Source organism: Ostreococcus lucimarinus, chromosome 14 (genome assembly GCF_000092065.1).
Source record: "Ostreococcus lucimarinus CCE9901 chromosome 14, complete sequence".
Taxonomy (NCBI): Eukaryota; Viridiplantae; Chlorophyta; class Mamiellophyceae; order Mamiellales; family Bathycoccaceae; genus Ostreococcus; species Ostreococcus sp. 'lucimarinus'.
In genome coordinates, this window is record NC_009368.1 from 269957 (window position 1) to 285385 (window position 15429).

At 59.1% G+C, this 15429-nt stretch overlaps 9 protein-coding genes across 9 annotated transcripts; 5 read left to right on the top strand and 4 right to left on the bottom strand.

The window, feature by feature from the left end:
• Positions 1 to 46: 46 nt before the first annotated feature.
• OSTLU_27432 (predicted protein) lies at positions 47 to 4093 on the bottom strand (the record flags this gene model as incomplete). Its single annotated transcript, XM_001421392.1, has 1 exon — positions 47 to 4093. One exon carries the CDS (start codon positions 4091 to 4093, stop codon positions 47 to 49), a length of 4047 nt encoding a protein of 1348 aa, XP_001421429.1.
• A 756-nt stretch (positions 4094 to 4849) lies between these two features.
• Positions 4850 to 5860, top strand: OSTLU_18067 (predicted protein; the record flags this gene model as incomplete). The annotated part of the gene is made up of 1 exon (XM_001421213.1): positions 4850 to 5860. One exon carries the CDS (start codon positions 4850 to 4852, stop codon positions 5858 to 5860), a length of 1011 nt encoding a protein of 336 aa, XP_001421250.1.
• A 75-nt stretch (positions 5861 to 5935) lies between these two features.
• OSTLU_93683 (predicted protein) lies at positions 5936 to 6388 on the bottom strand (the record flags this gene model as incomplete). Its single annotated transcript, XM_001421393.1, has 1 exon — positions 5936 to 6388. The coding sequence occupies one exon, from the start codon at positions 6386 to 6388 to the stop codon at positions 5936 to 5938; it is 453 nt and encodes a 150-aa protein (XP_001421430.1).
• Positions 6389 to 6910: 522 nt separating this feature from the next.
• OSTLU_93684 (predicted protein) lies at positions 6911 to 7369 on the top strand (the record flags this gene model as incomplete). Its single annotated transcript, XM_001421214.1, has 1 exon — positions 6911 to 7369. One exon carries the CDS (start codon positions 6911 to 6913, stop codon positions 7367 to 7369), a length of 459 nt encoding a protein of 152 aa, XP_001421251.1.
• Positions 7370 to 7667: 298 nt separating this feature from the next.
• On the top strand, positions 7668 to 8543 carry OSTLU_5610 (predicted protein; the record flags this gene model as incomplete). Its single annotated transcript, XM_001421215.1, has 1 exon — positions 7668 to 8543. A coding segment is annotated over one exon (876 nt), but the record flags the coding sequence as incomplete, so codon positions are not given.
• A 568-nt stretch (positions 8544 to 9111) lies between these two features.
• On the bottom strand, positions 9112 to 10908 carry OSTLU_18069 (predicted protein; the record flags this gene model as incomplete). The annotated part of the gene is made up of 1 exon (XM_001421394.1): positions 9112 to 10908. The coding sequence occupies one exon, from the start codon at positions 10906 to 10908 to the stop codon at positions 9112 to 9114; it is 1797 nt and encodes a 598-aa protein (XP_001421431.1).
• A 340-nt stretch (positions 10909 to 11248) lies between these two features.
• On the top strand, positions 11249 to 11927 carry OSTLU_18070 (predicted protein; the record flags this gene model as incomplete). Its single annotated transcript, XM_001421216.1, has 2 exons — positions 11249 to 11576; positions 11665 to 11927. The coding sequence occupies 2 exons, from the start codon at positions 11249 to 11251 to the stop codon at positions 11925 to 11927; spliced, it is 591 nt and encodes a 196-aa protein (XP_001421253.1).
• Positions 11928 to 12265: 338 nt separating this feature from the next.
• OSTLU_93685 (predicted protein) lies at positions 12266 to 12592 on the bottom strand (the record flags this gene model as incomplete). Its single annotated transcript, XM_001421395.1, has 1 exon — positions 12266 to 12592. The coding sequence occupies one exon, from the start codon at positions 12590 to 12592 to the stop codon at positions 12266 to 12268; it is 327 nt and encodes a 108-aa protein (XP_001421432.1).
• A 187-nt stretch (positions 12593 to 12779) lies between these two features.
• Positions 12780 to 15293, top strand: OSTLU_25507 (uncharacterized protein). The gene has a single exon (XM_001421217.1). The coding sequence runs from the start codon at positions 12934 to 12936 to the stop codon at positions 15001 to 15003; it is 2070 nt and encodes a 689-aa protein (XP_001421254.1). The 5' UTR covers positions 12780 to 12933; the 3' UTR covers positions 15004 to 15293.
• Positions 15294 to 15429: the final 136 nt, after the last annotated feature.

Consider the following 15429-nt stretch of genomic DNA (forward strand, 5'->3'; position numbering starts at 1 on the left):
GTAAAACAATTGAATAAAAGTTAAAGTTAAAGTTGTTGTCACATTTCTAAACTTCGCGCTTCGACTTCTTGCCGCGTAAGATTCCCGCCGCCTTTGCTGATTTCACGACGCCACCAAGCTGCGCGCGAGCGGCAACTTTTTTGCTATTGCGTCGATTCAAAAGTTTTGGATCAAGCGGCCAATACGCGTACGGCTCGAGCTTGGTTTGCTTCGAGTAGACGTCACCAGTCGTCTTACCCTTCGCCTTGTACAAATCAGCGCTGTGGCGCTCGTGCGTCGTGCGCTGCCGTTTGACACCGTTGGAATTGTGCGTACCAACCGTACGCGAAGACTTGCCGGTAGCATTCGTCCGCGCGGTGGCGGCGCCTCGCGATTTACCAGTTTTGGACGTGTAACGTGAGCGACCGCCTTCAGACGCGTTGTCTTCCTCTTCTTCGCGTCGACGCTTCGCGCCTTCGCTCTCTTCAACAATCATGAGCTTGCCATCAGCGCCCGTACGGTAGCCACTGTCATCGTCATCGTCTTCGAACTTCACACGACGACGTTCTCCTTGCGGTAGCATCGATCGGCGCATGGCGCTATCGTCCAACAAATCAAGCGGGGCGTCGCCGGAAGCAGGAAGTCGTGCACCGCCCGTCGCGCGCTTCGCAGCCGCGGCTGCGGCGGAACGAGGACCCTCGCCACCACCTCGTCTAGAGGCTGGGGCAAAAGATCCTCCATCACGACCTCCGCGTCCACTTCTGCGCGATCGGCCGTCGTCGCTGTCGTCGCCCTCGTCGTCGCTGAAAATGTCGCCGTCGCGCCATTCTGAACGTCTCGCCGTTCGCGTGGACTTGGCGCCGTGTTCACTACCTGCAACGGACGATTTCTTCTTCTTTTCTAATCGTGTCTCCTCGCGCTTGATGTGCGCGATAAGTGCCATGTGTTCTTTTGGCATGCTCGCTTCGACGACTTCGTAACCACAACGTTTGCACATGCGTTCCAACACGACACGCACCTTGAGCTTGAAGCGATTCTTCGAATCTTCCGACCAATGCAACAGCGCTGGGACAAGTCGCGGAAGTTCGGCGGCGAGATCTTGTTGAGGTAGACGCACGACGACAACCTTCACGAAGCCGAGGCACGACTTGACCACTTCGCGAGATTTTCCTTCGAGCAACGCGCACACTGCCGGTAAGAGTTCAGGAACGGTGGACACGAGCGCAGAGGAAAATTCGTAGAGCAAACGAGCGAGAGCCATGATGGTGGCCGATTGCATCTGAGGTGACGAGCCGACGATGCCAGCGAGCACGGTGAGGAAAAATCGTCGAACGCCCACACCCATTTGCTCAGTCTCCATCGCCTCGTCGTCCTCCTCCTCTGTAGCCGCGCCGAGCCAGGCGGCGACGCCTGCGTTACCAGAGCGCGCAACTCCGCGTGCCGCTTCTGCATTCTTGCGCTCGATTGATCGTGGAATGCTTATCAAGAGCTGATACGCCAGCGTGCGCGTGCGCGCGTTGGTTTCTTTTGTGGCGAGAATGAGTTCGGAGAGAAGCACAGTGAGCGATCCAGTTTCGGCGATGCTCCCGGCACCGTCGCCGCCTTCCTCAGCGTCCGCCGCAGCGTCGCGTTCTTGAAGCGCTGGTAAAATCTTACCGATAACTTTCAATCGATACCGTCGCGCCGATGGTAAGCAACAATCAACGCCAGAAACGAGGAGCTCTTCGATTTCCGCCGCGCGCGGTTCAAGCCACTTCCCGTCTTGTGCCTCGCACAGCTCGTTGAGCAACTTGTATGCGCGCTTTTGAATCACACTTTCCTTCTCCAGACACGCGGGTTTGGCAATTTTGTAAACCATTTCCAAGCCCTGATCGTCCAAGCCGGAAACGAGCGCGAAGACGAGATCCATGAAGGTGCACCTTCGTGCGGTCTTGTCGTCTCCGCCCTCCACCAAAGCGTCCGGCGCGCCCGGATCGTCCGCGGTCACTTTGACGAGTTTGCGCAGTACAGTCCTGAAGAAGCCGCCCAACTGCGCTTGATCGGTCACTTTTGCAAATGCACCGATTGTATGCGACAGCTCACCACGTCGTGACGTCGGTGACGAAACGAAGAGATTAAAAAGAATGGGCAAAAAGTTCCGAGCGTACTTGCTCACCGCCGCGAGCTGCGCTTCGGCGATATCAACCGTGAAAGTCGCGGGCATTTGATCATCGTTGGGCTCACCCGCGGCGATTGTGGACGCACCGTCACCGGCTTCGTCGTCATCGTCGACTTCGTACACACCAGCGCCGATTCTTCCTTGACGAATCAAGCGCTTCAAGCCTTCGCAAATGGGCCCTTGCAAATCGATTCTCGAACTCAACGCATTGCCTAAATCCTTGGCAATCAACGGAAACGCGTCCGAGGCGTCGCTCGGCCAATTAGCAAACGCTGGAAACAGGCTCCAAAGTGCGTGCTCGGCGGCACCGCAGCGCTGCGCTTCGTACGAACTTTGAGAGTTTCGCGCGTGCTCGGCGCGAGCGCCCAACGCGCGCGCTTGCGGCAAAATGGCGTCAGCAAAAAATCCCATATTCGCTCCAACCAAACCAGAGCGCAACAACGGCACGAGCCAAAGTCGTCCAGTCTCTTGACTCGCTGCATTCATGACGTCTTGCTCGTCCACTTCCATGCCGTCTCCGTCGCCTTGACGGTTAGCGAGCTCGGCGTCGATGGCTTCTTCGAGTTTTAACGGAAGCGACGCGAGCACCTGCTCAGGACCTATGGCTTGAATCGCCGCCGTGATGCAGTCTTGCAGCTGTTGTTTGCACATCAACTCGCTCGCGTGCTCGCCCATCTCGCCGAGCGCGTTCAAAGTACCAGCCAAGATTGGCCCGGACGCGGGACCAAGGCGCATGAACGCGCATGTGGCGACGGGAATGGAAACAGCCCACGCGCCGCGATAGCGGAACCCGATCGCGGACTCAATGCTCGACGCCACGGACATCAACGTCGTCGGTTTGGACGGCGCGGACTTCCCCGCCGCTCGCGCAGATGCAATAGCCTTGATCCCTTCTTGCACCATACCGGAATCGATGCATGAGCGCACGAGCGAAATCAACGCTTCGGCGACCTCGGTCGCAACGCCCTCATGAGGCGACGCGAAGAGCTTCACGAGGGAATGAAACGTCGTCGGCAACGCTTTTGCAGAGGCTTGCGCGTCGATGGCGTGGAGCTTACACTGCGCGCGAGAGAGCAAGCGCGCCAAAGAAATCACCATCGTCGGCGCCGTGTTCAAGTTCGCATTCGCCACGGCGGCGATGGGCGCCATCAGCCCTACGATCGTGTCCGCGCTCACGCCTTCGCTGCCGTCATCGGCATCCATCGTGGGCGAATTTGCGAGCGCCAGAAGCGCTTCCGTGGCGTGTTGCGTGAGCAAAGGCTCATCCAAATCCAATAATCCCGCGCACGCATCCGCGCACGCCCCGCACGCGGGTTCGGCGAGTTCGGGCAACAAAACCTTCATCGCGCCGAGCATGTACAGCGCCTCCGTCGCCGCCGCCGTCGCGCGCGCGCGAGCATCTTTCGCACCCGCCGCACCTCGCGCCTTTTGCATCTCCGCCGCCGCGCGTTCGGGCGCCTCGCCAATCTTTCTCGCGAACGCCGCCGTCATCTCCCCGTACGCCGCCGCGCGCGCCGCGTCCCCACGCACCCTTCGCACGACGTCTCCCAGCGCGTGCACCGCCGCCTTCCGCACCTTTGGCCTTCCATCGATCGACAGATTCAACGTCGCCTGAAACGCGCGCTTCCCGTGTTTCTCGCTCGTCTCTCCTCCCGACTCGCCCTTCGTCGTCGCCGCCGCCGCCGCGCACGACGCCAACAATCTCGCCACGTGTCGCATGCTCTTCGGCGACCTCTCGCTCACCACTCGTCCGCATCCCATCACCACCTCGATCGTCCGCTCCATCTTCGCCCGTATCACGCGTCCATCGACGTCCGCCGCCGCCTCGGCCGCGCACGCGCACACCGCCTCGAGCGCCTCCAGCGCGTCCTCGCTCCCGTCCGTCCCCGCCCGCGCGCTCGCCCGCTCCAGCGCCCCGAACGCCGCCGCGAACACCGACGTCGCGTTCACTCGCATGTCTCCCTCCGCGATCGCGCGCTCGACCGCGTCGCACGCGCGCACGACGCGCGCCGAGCTCGCGCTCGCGCTTCGTCCGTGCGCGCGCCGCAACCGCTCGAGCGCGCCCTCGGGCGTCGCGCGCGCGTCGCGCGCGTCCGCGGTCGGGCGCGCGTCGTCGTCATCGCTCGACGCCATCGCGTCGAGCGCGTCGAGCGCGTCGAGCGTCGGCGCGCGCGCGAATGGCGTCGCGCGCGCGTGGCGGCGGATGGCGGCGATCGACGTCGCGCGCTCGATCCGACGCCGTTCGCGCGGCGCGCGCGGAGGGGCGCGCGCGAGCGTTTTTATCGGCGAGTCCGTCCGCGCGACGACGCGCGATGACTCGCGTCGCGTCCACGCGCGACGATTCATTCATTCGTGCATTCATTCACGGTTCGCTGGCTACCGCTAACGCGCGCGCCGGCGCTGGCTATCGCCGATGCGCGCGACGACGCGCGCGCGATCACGCGCCCTCGAGCGTCGCCGCGCGCGCCTCGCGCACGGCGCCCGCGAAGGCGTAGAACTGCGCGACGCTCATCTCCATCTGCTCGAACCAACGCCCGTCTCGCGCGTCGTCGTCGCTTCGCGCGTCGTCGTCCTCGAGCGTCAGCCTGACGACGACGCGCGAGACGCCGCTGGCGTTCGTCTCGCTCGTGCTCGCGGTCACGGCGAGGCGCCAGGCGAGATCGACGCACCGCGGCGGCATGGAGTGCGGCGCGCGCGGGACACCGCGACGCGATGGCGAACCCGTTCGCGACGCTCGACGGCGACGCGCGCGGCGACGACGGGCGAGACGACGGCGAGAGTGGCGACGCGGCGCGCGGCGCGCGCGCGGCGACGGCGGCGACGCGCGCGAGACGGACGACGACGACGACGACGAGGGCGGCGAAGAAGCGCGAGACGGCGGCGCGGCGAGCCGAGGCGGAGGCGATGCGCGCGCGCGCGCACGCGGCGATGGCGATGGAAAAACGAGAGGACGATCGTTGGGGGAAGGTGGCGAAGGGATCGGGAATCGCGAGGAAGGCGGCGAAGGAGATGGCGAAGACGATGACGACGACGGCGGCGAGGGACGACGACGACGCGACTGGAGAGACGACGACGGAGACGACGGAGACGACGGAGACGACGACGACGACGAGTGATGCGATGGCGAAGGTGAGTGAGGTGTTCTGGCACACGTTCGAGGACACGGGGGCGTCGTGTTGGTGCGTGCGAGTGGAGGACGAGGACGGCGAGTCGACGACGATGTCGATTACGAAATCCGTGCCTCGCGCGAGAAAAATTCCGAGCGATGGGGGCGAACGACCGGTGTTGGTGAGCGGCGAGATTCGACTATTACTCGCTGAGTGGGACGATCGCACGCGCATCGATCGAGCGAGGCGCGCGAAGGCGAAATTGAAGGCGGCCAAGGCGGCGGCCAAGGCGGCCGCGGAGGCGGCCGAGGCGCCGGCCGAGGCGCCGGCCGAGGCGCCGGCGGTCGAGACATCGCCCGCGCCGGTGGCGGAGACGCTGTCCGCGGCACCGCCTGATTTCGGCGCGACGCGTAGAGCGCCGCCGCCCGGGTTCGAAAAACCTGCGTTTCGAGTCGTGCACGTGCCGGTTGTCGATCCTGCTGTCGAGGCGAGGCAACGCGAGCTCGAGGCGCAAGTCGCGGCGTTGCAAGCGCAACTCGCCGCACAGCAGATGATGCAACAGACGACGTACGCGCCACCGCCGCCAAGCTTTTCGGGAGGATCATCGATCTGGTAACTCGTTATTTGTTCGTTGTAATTGTCACATTGACAAATCTAGCAAACGCGAGCGCAAAATAATCTACAAATAATCTCAAGACGATTCTTCGTCGTCGCAACGCTGGAACTCGAGCTTCATCTTTCGAGGCGCGGGCCACGTAGAGATAGCCGCCATAACGACGTCGAACGACTCTCCACGAGTGGAAAATCTGATTTGCTCTTCGCCTTTTTTAACGCTCACTCCGCCGTAGTCCATTTCGCTGTTGAACACGATCGCCGACGTAGCGATTAATCTATCACCCACGCTAATCAGGCCGCTCTGCTCGGCCGCACCGCCGGGCACGAGTTCTTCGACAAAAATATTTCCATTTTTATCGTTCGCCAGAAACATGCCGAGCGGTTTCTTCAGTTCCACCGCGTATCTCGCGCATCCCGGGGGAACCGGTTCGTCGTCCGCCGCCGCCGCGCGGCGGCGGGTGAGCCGACGCCGAGACGGTCCCGCGCGCGGCGTCGCGACGGCGCAACGAATGGCAGCACTCGTTGTCATCTGCGTTCGAAAATAAGAAGCGAAAAAGTGAAAATGTCAGTCTTCGTCCGCTCGCTCGTTCATCGTCTCAGAGAGTATGGTCACAAAATATCCACATTGGGTATTCGGTAAAGTTTTTGGGTTAAGGTTTTCATCTTCCTTGACGACGGCGCGATTGAAGTCGAAGAAAAACGAACGTCGAGAACGACGACGACGACGACGGATGTAGCAGGGGTTCTAGAGGCCGTTAGTCATGGACAGACACGAAGCCCGCTTTACCCAAGCGTCACTCTACGGGCGTCTTCTGACGCGTCCGCGAATCTTTGAATCGCGGCGCGCACGTTCGAGATAAATCTCGCACCCAACATCGATCGAAAAGTAAAATGAATCCATTCAGCGGCGTGTCAGTGTTTCGTGAATCTTTTCACCGCGCCGAAACGCTCTAAAGGTGTCCTAAGATATATTGACGAAGTCATCACCCACACCGCCGAAACGGCGAGAAAAACCAAACAAACAAACCAACGATCGCGTCAGGAATCAAAAATGATTTCGTTTCAAAGGAAGCCACTGAACACGGAGTCCTCAATTGAACTATGCCTTGATTCGAGCATCACCCGCGTCGTCGTCCGTCGTCTTCGTCGTCTTCGTCGTCGCTCGACGAGAGAAAAATCCACCCGCCGCTCGCGCGCGTTTCCAAGCCTCAGCTTAACGAGATTCACAAGTTTGATCGTCACCGAAATCAGATGGTACGGACAAGTGTGTCTCATCATCGGCTTCGCGCGCGCGACGGGCGGTCGCGCGTTTTCGTTTATCCGGCTAGCGTTCCGGCGTCGCGGGACCGGCCCGCGCGCCTCGCTCACGGTTCGCCGCGTCTCGCGCGTCGCTCGCGCTCTCGCGCCCGTCCCGAGAGACGCGCGCTCGATCGCGTGCGTCATCGCTCGACGGTGGTTTATCTCGGCGCGACCGAGCGCTGCGCGCGTCATGAGCGGGACGCGGCAGTGACTCTAGAGTGGATCGGCCTCTCGCGTTCTCGCGCGTCGCGTCGTCGTCGTCGTCGTCGTCGTCCTCGTCGCGTCGCGTCGCGTCGTCGCGCACCTCGTCGCGCGTCTCTCGCGCGCGCGTCTCGCGTTCGCGCGCGCTCGCGTCGCGCGGTGCGGTCGGGTCCGATTCGCCGCCGCCGCCGCACACCGCGACGCCGCGTCGACGCGCCGCGACGACGCGCATGGAGACGGACGCCGACACCGGACGGGTGCGCGTGAAACCTGCGCTCGAGGCCGTGCGCGCGCACGACGGCCCGCTCGAGATCGATCTCGGGACGCTGCGCGTCGTCGACGCCGCGCCGCTCGATGTCACCGCCGCCGACTCGGGCGAGGCGGAGGCGCACGCGCGCGAGCGCGCGCGAGACGTCCTCCAGCGCCTGGTCGCGGAGTTGTTCGCGCTGCCGAGCGAAACGGACGCGCACGGACGGTTCGCGCAGTTGCCCGAACCGACGACGACGTTCCCGAGGCTGCGCGCGTTGCCCCCGAGCGAGGCGCCGCTGACGAAGTGGGAAAAGTTCGCGAAGGAGAAGGGGATCAAGAAACGGAAGCGAAGCAAGGAGGTGTTCGATGAGAAGACGGATGAATGGAAACGGCGGTATGGGTATCAACGCGCGAGGGACGGGAACGATGTCATCATCGCGCCGGGGAAGATGACGGACGTGCCGGGGAAGACGGAGGACCCGTTTACGCGCGAGGAGCGAGAGAAACGGGAACGGACGTTGAAGAATCGAGAGAAACAAGATAAGAATTTGATGAACGCGGTGGCGGAGAAGGGTGCGAAGGCGTTACCGCCGACGCTGCGATTGGCGGTGACTGGTAAGAAGGACTCCGTGGGGAGCGGGAAGCTAGGGAAACGGGAGATGAAGGACGTGGCGGCGCGCGTCTCGCACTCCACGGCGTCGGTCGGCAAATTCAACGCCCCAGTGCCGGGAGACGATAAGGTCAAGGTTCGCGGCAAGCGACGTCAGTTTGCGAGCGTGACGGATATGGATTCTGAGCGTAAGAAGAGCTCGGAAATCATCGATAAGTTGCTCGCGAAGGAGAAGCGCGGCGGCGTCGTCGACGTCAACGCGGCGGCGCGGAAGATTCAGCAAGAGAAGGAAAAGGCGAACCGCGTGAGCAAGCGCAAGAAGGCTGACGGCGAGAGTAAGGAGCGGGCGTCCGGTAAGCGAGGGAAACCATCCGCAGCCGGAGGCGCTCGCGCGAAGAAGAAGTGATTAGATTGTGATATAACCAAACGACGACACGACGTTAAAGAACCGTAACAAACATCGCGAGTACATGTCGCGACCCGGGGCGACCACGACTTATGTTCCCTCGTATAGTTGCGTCTTCTCATAGTGATTTGAAGTCGTAAAGTATGAAAAAAGTTGGTGATCAACAGGTCCGGAGTTCGATTCTCCGAGGCCCCTACGACAGACCCATACCTAGGGCACTCGGGGTCTTAGCTCAGTGGTAGAGCGGTTGACTGCAGTTAAAAACCATTTCTTTTTTGGACGTTTCTCGTCTCGACGCGTTTAGGGCACTCGGGGTCTTAGCTCAGTGGTAGAGCGGTTGACTGCAGTTAAAAACCATTTCTTTTTTGGACGTTTCTCGTCTCGACGCGTAACGCGATAGACGTGCGCGCGCCGACGTGTCTTCGTGATGTCTTCGTCTAAATCAGCACTTCACTTTTTATCACAATAGTTGACGACGACGACGCGTCTATTTCTTCGCGACGACTTGCGCGAAGCTCACTTTGACCTTCTTCGCCGCCGCGGTCTCCGTCCCCGCGTGTAAATCATCGTTGAGCGAGTCCAATTGCGTGATTGAATCGTCTTCTTGCATTTCTTTGCGTTTGCGAGCCGCCTTCGTATCGTCTCCCAGGGGCAAAGGTTTCTCTTCGGAGATTTTCTTTTCCTCGTCCTCCGCGCTCGCCGCTTTCTTCTCCTTCTCCGGCGCGTAGATGTCCTTGACGTAGCCGTCGATTTCTTCTTTCACGAAGCTCGGTAAATCCTTGCGCTTCAAATATTTGACGTTCGCCTGCATCCCGGGTACCCAGTTCGATTCCCCAGTCGCGCGATCCATCCACGACGTCACAGTCATTTGGAACTGCTCCACCGCGGGATTCAAGTTGAGCGAAACCTTCTCCTCCTTCTTCTTCAGGCTCGAAGGAAATAACCCCAAGAACAGCGTGACGTGCGAGTTTTCGTCCTTCTCCGGATCTTTGTACCTCGACGTGCCGGGATGCGCAAGCATTTGCCCTCCCGTGGCGTTTTCGATGCCTTGGATTAAAAGCTTGATTCGCGAGCCGACCCAACCTTCCCACTTCTTAAAGTCATCTTCGTTCTTGGCCGAGATGGTAACCATCAAATAATGCTTGTATTTTTCTAAAAAGTTCAACGAACACCACAGCTGCTCCCACTTCGCGGTGTTTAAAAGAATCATCTTGGTCACTTCCTTGCCGCGCTTGAACTCGGCTTTGAGCACCTCGAGCGTGCTGACGCTCACGTTGAACGTAGAGTTTTGCGCCGGATACGCCGGAGTTAAGATTTTCATCAACTGATATCGCTCTGCCTTGTTCACACGCTCGTCCCACACTCGCATCCCGGGTAAGCCTTCGTCGACGATGGGTACGAGCATCACCGGCGTCGTCCATTGCCACGCCGACCATAGTTGGAAAAAGCTGTACACGAGCATGGAAGGTGCGGCGTTGGGGTACAACTGACACACGCGCGCTACTAAAATCGCCAGGTTTACGCCACCGAAAAACCCGACGACGTTGCTATACACCCCGCGCCGCTGCGCCCACAGACGCAACGTGCGAAGCGCCACTCGAAACGCGTCGTGGTTTGGCACGACGCGCAACAACTGATCCGCCACGCGACAACCATTCAGGGATTTCACCCCTGGGTCGTCCAAATTCATCATCACCGACGTCTGACACACGTCTAAGTCCTCTGGCACGTGCGTGTACGACGGTAAGCTCGTGTACGCCATATCTATTTCAAAACCTCTAAACACGAGTTTGATTTCTGGCACGATGGCGTCGCGCACGGGCACGATGCTCTCCGTTCCAGGGTGTTTCCGCATCACGTCATAAAACGACCCTTCGTAATCATTCTCATCCCATCCAAAGAAATCCTCCTCTCGGCTCAGATGTCTCGGCCCGAGGCACAGCGTATCGATATCCGCAGCCGGTCCGTGCACGCCCAATCTATAGCTCCCAAACGTGTACAAGTTACACGACGGCCGCATATCCTCTGTGATCCCCTTTCGCTCGCTCGCCGCCAGCACCCAGTCTTGCAACAACGCGTTTATCTCCCCCAGCACCTCCTCGCGTCGCACGCACTCGTCCGCGTCTTCGTACACGTCCTCTTCCCGCAGTTTGTCATCGAGCGCCTTGCTCAACTTTTCGTCGAACGCCGTCGGCATCTCGTTCGACATCACGCGATTCAGCGCCTCCGCGGACGCCGACTGGGTCATGACCGACGGTGCGGAGGGCGTCTGCGCGCCGATCATGATCGCGGGCGACGACGCGCGCGCGTCGATCGCGTCGGAGTGTGAAGTCGGGCGCGATTAATTTCGACGGCGCGACCGTATTTCGCGGCGCGCGCGCGCGCGTTCGTTCGCGCGCGATTCGGTTTCGATGCTCGGGACTCAATCTCGCGGTCACGCCGCGGGCGATCGCAAGAGCGCGCTCGTGCGCTACGGACTCGTGGCGATCGCGTTGATGAATGTCGGTGTCGAATTGATTAAGATGTACTTTGGAACGAGCGCGCGCGGCGTGGAGGGGCGATACGGACGCGTGCGCGCGGAGGTGGCGTCGGTAAATCATCGCACGTCGTCGCTCGAGCGGACGATGCCGCGCGCGGATGCGCTGGCGCCCGAGGTGGAGGAGACGCGGGCCGAAACGGCGGCGGCGACGGCGCTGGCGCCCGAGGTGGAGGAGACGACGACGCCGGCGAACGTTCGGCGGCGAGAGAGAGAGTGCGGTTCGCCCGCCGTCGATGGCTACGCGCACGTAAATTTGACGTGCTTGGCGATGAGTGCGACGGCGAGAGAATTCGCTCACGCGTCGGCGAGCGGGCGCGAGAAGTTGCGAGCGCACATCGAAGAACACGCGTCGTACGACGGCGTGGCGGTTCGTTGGGGAATCCATCACACGACGGAAACCGCGGAGGAGTGCGGTGAGCGGTGCAAAGAACACGTGGTAAAGCCGGACGGAATCGGTGCAGAAGTTTTGCCGTGCAACGTGTTCGTTTGGCCGTCCCAAAGACGTCGGTGAGGGCGGTTGCTTTGAACCAGACGCGCACCAGCACTTCGCGGGCGACTGTTGGCTCAAGTTTAGCGAGACTCCGGAGAACGTCGAGGTGAACCAGCGAGGGGCCAACGACGCACCTGGGTTCGTGAATAAGGATGGAAAGACGTTCGCCGAGCGACACGCGAACGCGCCGAAATTAGTCCATTGGTCGAGCGGCGTGCTGCTTCCGGAATCGATGACAGCTTCGAGCACGCTCGGGCCGCGCGCAACGTGGTAGACATGTAGAAAATTTGTTGTTATACATATACTTGTACACTTTGATTACTGTACGCGGGCCATCCAGTTTGCAGGCGGTGACCAGGTTGTCACCGCCGCATGGTGATCTCTCTGGTCTTTAGGTGGGCAAGGCCCCATAGCCAAAAACTTCAAAGAACTACTATATTCCAGCGTGTCCAGTGCTTCCACATTGCGAAGCTTTTCGTCATCTCTTTTTTCCACCAACACGCAGAATTCATTTACTTCCACTGCCCAGGCCTGGCCGGTGTTTCTTTCTATTTTGTACATGCCGGCTCTGCATTGGAGGCCCATATTGAAAAGCTTAGCCTCGTTGACTTGCTAACAAACTTTCTCAAATGCCTCTACCATTTTCGGCGGTGTGCAACCCACCGGGAAGCGTATAGCAGACCAGCATCGGATCGTTTCACAAATGGGCCACCCCCCCATGTCCTTCAGTGCGCCGTTCAAGATATCTACAAGCTCGATCGCCACGGGTGAGTTTCTCGACCAATCTGGGTCACGGGCACGCATGTAGAGAGGCGACGGCGCATGGGTTTTCAGCAGGGGGGCGATGCGCCAGGACGTGAAGTCGTGTTTCCCCTGAACTTGAAGAACTGCGAGCAGGTCGGGGTGATAGAATGCTGGGGTGCTCAGGCAACAACCCATGATGCGCTGTGTTTCTTTTCTCGGCCACGCGCGCGTTTTCTTTTGTCCGCCTCTCTCTCGCGCGCGCGTCGTCGAGTGATGCTGGTGCCGCTCGTGACGGATTTAAGGGCGTGAACACCCGCGTGTAAAAGCAGACACTTTATATAGCACTTTGGGAGGTTAAAAGGTGTCCCAAAGTCTCATACATTGGCCTATACTTTGGCAACATCCCGCGCTTTGATTACTGTACAGTAATCAAAGCGCGGGATACCGTGGAATGGACTCGGAAAAACCTCTAGAAGTTCGGCGGCGCCATTCCGCGCGCGATCTCAGCGGGCGAGCGTGATCACCAACGTGGACCGATGAGGCACCGATCGTACCGTGTATGCAATGGACGCACGCTCGCACTCATCGCGCTCGTCGTGCTTGTCGCACGCACGCAGCGCGTCTTCGCTTCGCCGACCGACGAGCGAAGATTCTGGACGCCCACTGTCGTCGCCGTGGACGACGGCGTCGGTTCGAAGATCCGACGCATGGGAAACGATGTGGAGAAATCGAAGTCTTTCGTGTTTGAGAACACGGTAGCGGAATCGCTGACAAGAGATGGCGTCGTCGCGGTGCGAGTGCGAGGCTTGAACGAAGCAAAGACACAGAGCGCAAAACTCTTCATGGATTGCGCGCGGGTTACGGATAATGTTGCAGTAGAAGAGTACGACGATGGATCCAGGCGCGTGACGCTCGCCACGACGACGAAGCAGAGGGGGAGTGGTTTCGGGGAACCCACGTCCAAAGCATGTAAGAAGTTCGAGGTCACGACGAAAATGCTTCGCGCGAAAGTTTCTGTGGCCGAACAAGCAATCACGGACGTGTTTCAGAGCAAGTTTTCAGATCTGAGTGAATTTGCGAACGGGGTACTGATGCAGGGAGAGAACGGCGAGACCTATAAAACTTTCTCGGAAGTATTGAAAGACTGCGAGCACCTTGAACATTTTCACGGCTACACGATTTCACCACAACAAAAATTGAAGAATAGTAAAGTGCGGACGATCGAAGAGCACACGGATCAAGGTCTACTCATCGCATTCGTCCCGGCCATAATTGTCGATGCAGTGACGGGAAGGCGCGATAAGTTTTCCTCAACCGGCGATTTTTATATGACGCTTCCTGGGCATCGCAAGGTGCTTCTCCATTTTGACACGCTTCCAGACGATGTCGTTATTTTTATGCTGGGTCAAGCAATCGAGCAACAAATCACTCCCAAACTTGCAAACGGCCTTGAGCTTCACGCTGTACCACACGCAATGGATATGCCCAATCTTAAATCTAATCAGTTCAGATTTTGGTATGGGCGAATGTTCCTCCCACCTGAGAATGCCTTGGACGAAAGCCATGGTCTCTCTTTTGGGACAGTGCGCGCTAACATCATCGAAGATTTCGCACGTGGGCTGAAGACATCCGTGGGATGTGGTCGTGAGCTCCTCTCCGTGGCAGGGAGCGGTTCATGCGCTAGCAACCAGATATGGTGCTGGATGCGATGCATGAATCACTCAGCGCCGGCGAGCAATCCACTCACATGCAGGACGGGTCATAGTGTCCAATGTTTGAGCCAAAGACTGGAAGTCTGGACGGATGCCGACAGTCATGGTGATTATAATCCTGGATGCACCGACGAGACCAACGAGACAAAGCCCGTCACCGATCCACCGACCATCCCAGCTCGAGCAGCCTCTTGTACAGATGGAAACGCCTGGGAAACTTTTTTGAACCACTCCGAATATGAAAACAGCTTGGAGCTGTTACAAGATAAGTTATATTTACTCTGGACTGTTCAAAATGGTAAGTTAAAAGCCCGAGTTGCCTTCAATGGCAAGATTGGTTGGTTTGCTCTCGGCATCAAAAACCTAGGAGGGAAACACAACGGGATGAACGGGGCGAACATCGTCATGGGCGTCCACGACCCTCATCCAATGGGTCACGACAGCAATTTCGGTTCTCCTTATGTTGGAAAGAGCAGTGCGAAACAATACAAAATCCACGATCATTCTTCTGCTTTTCGACATTGGAATGACACTGCTGACGTTGCCTCACCCTTCGTGAGTTCGACGACGTTCAATTCATGTTTCAGTTGTATGCGTTTCGAGACGGCCTCGATACGGGGCGAGGCTCTGAATCTCACCTCTGGTATTAATGAACTCATCTGGGCTGCTCATGATGGCACTTACCTCAAAGGCTACCATGAAGTACAAGGATTCGATCGGAGAGATGCACGCGGGCATCTCACGCTTGACCTGACGCGAAATTACGGTCGTGTAACGTGCGGCTTCTCAAGAGGCTGGGCTGCGGCGAGTCAAACATGTGCTTTTTCGGCAGCAAGCACTCCTTCAGCGATAGTTTCTATATCCATTGCTGTCATTGCAATCCTCGTTATGTGACGCGGAAGTTTGCATTCTTCACGATCTTTCAATCGACACCCGAAACAGTCTGAGCACGCACCGACAGTCACGCCGTTGTAGGTCCCGGCGTGATAACAGAACTCTTCGCTTGATGCGAGTGCGTTCGTGCTCGCGTACGCACTCGAAACGGTGCAGTCGGCGTGAGAGAAACACACGTCGCCCGGGTCCGCGCGCGCGGTGTGCGCGACGGCGAGAGCGAAAACGAACGGCACGAGGAGGTTCTGAAACATTTTTGGTGTGGGTTTAGCTCGCGAAAAAGTTTCAGCGAGGCTTGACGTGCGCCGCAAAGTGAGGTTCGGAGATCCGGAGATCCGCCGGTTGACGCCCCGCGGGGCGTGTGTGCCAGCCCGTAGGGTTTAGGGGATCGGACATATGGAGCCTCACTATTAAGACACACTGTCATAT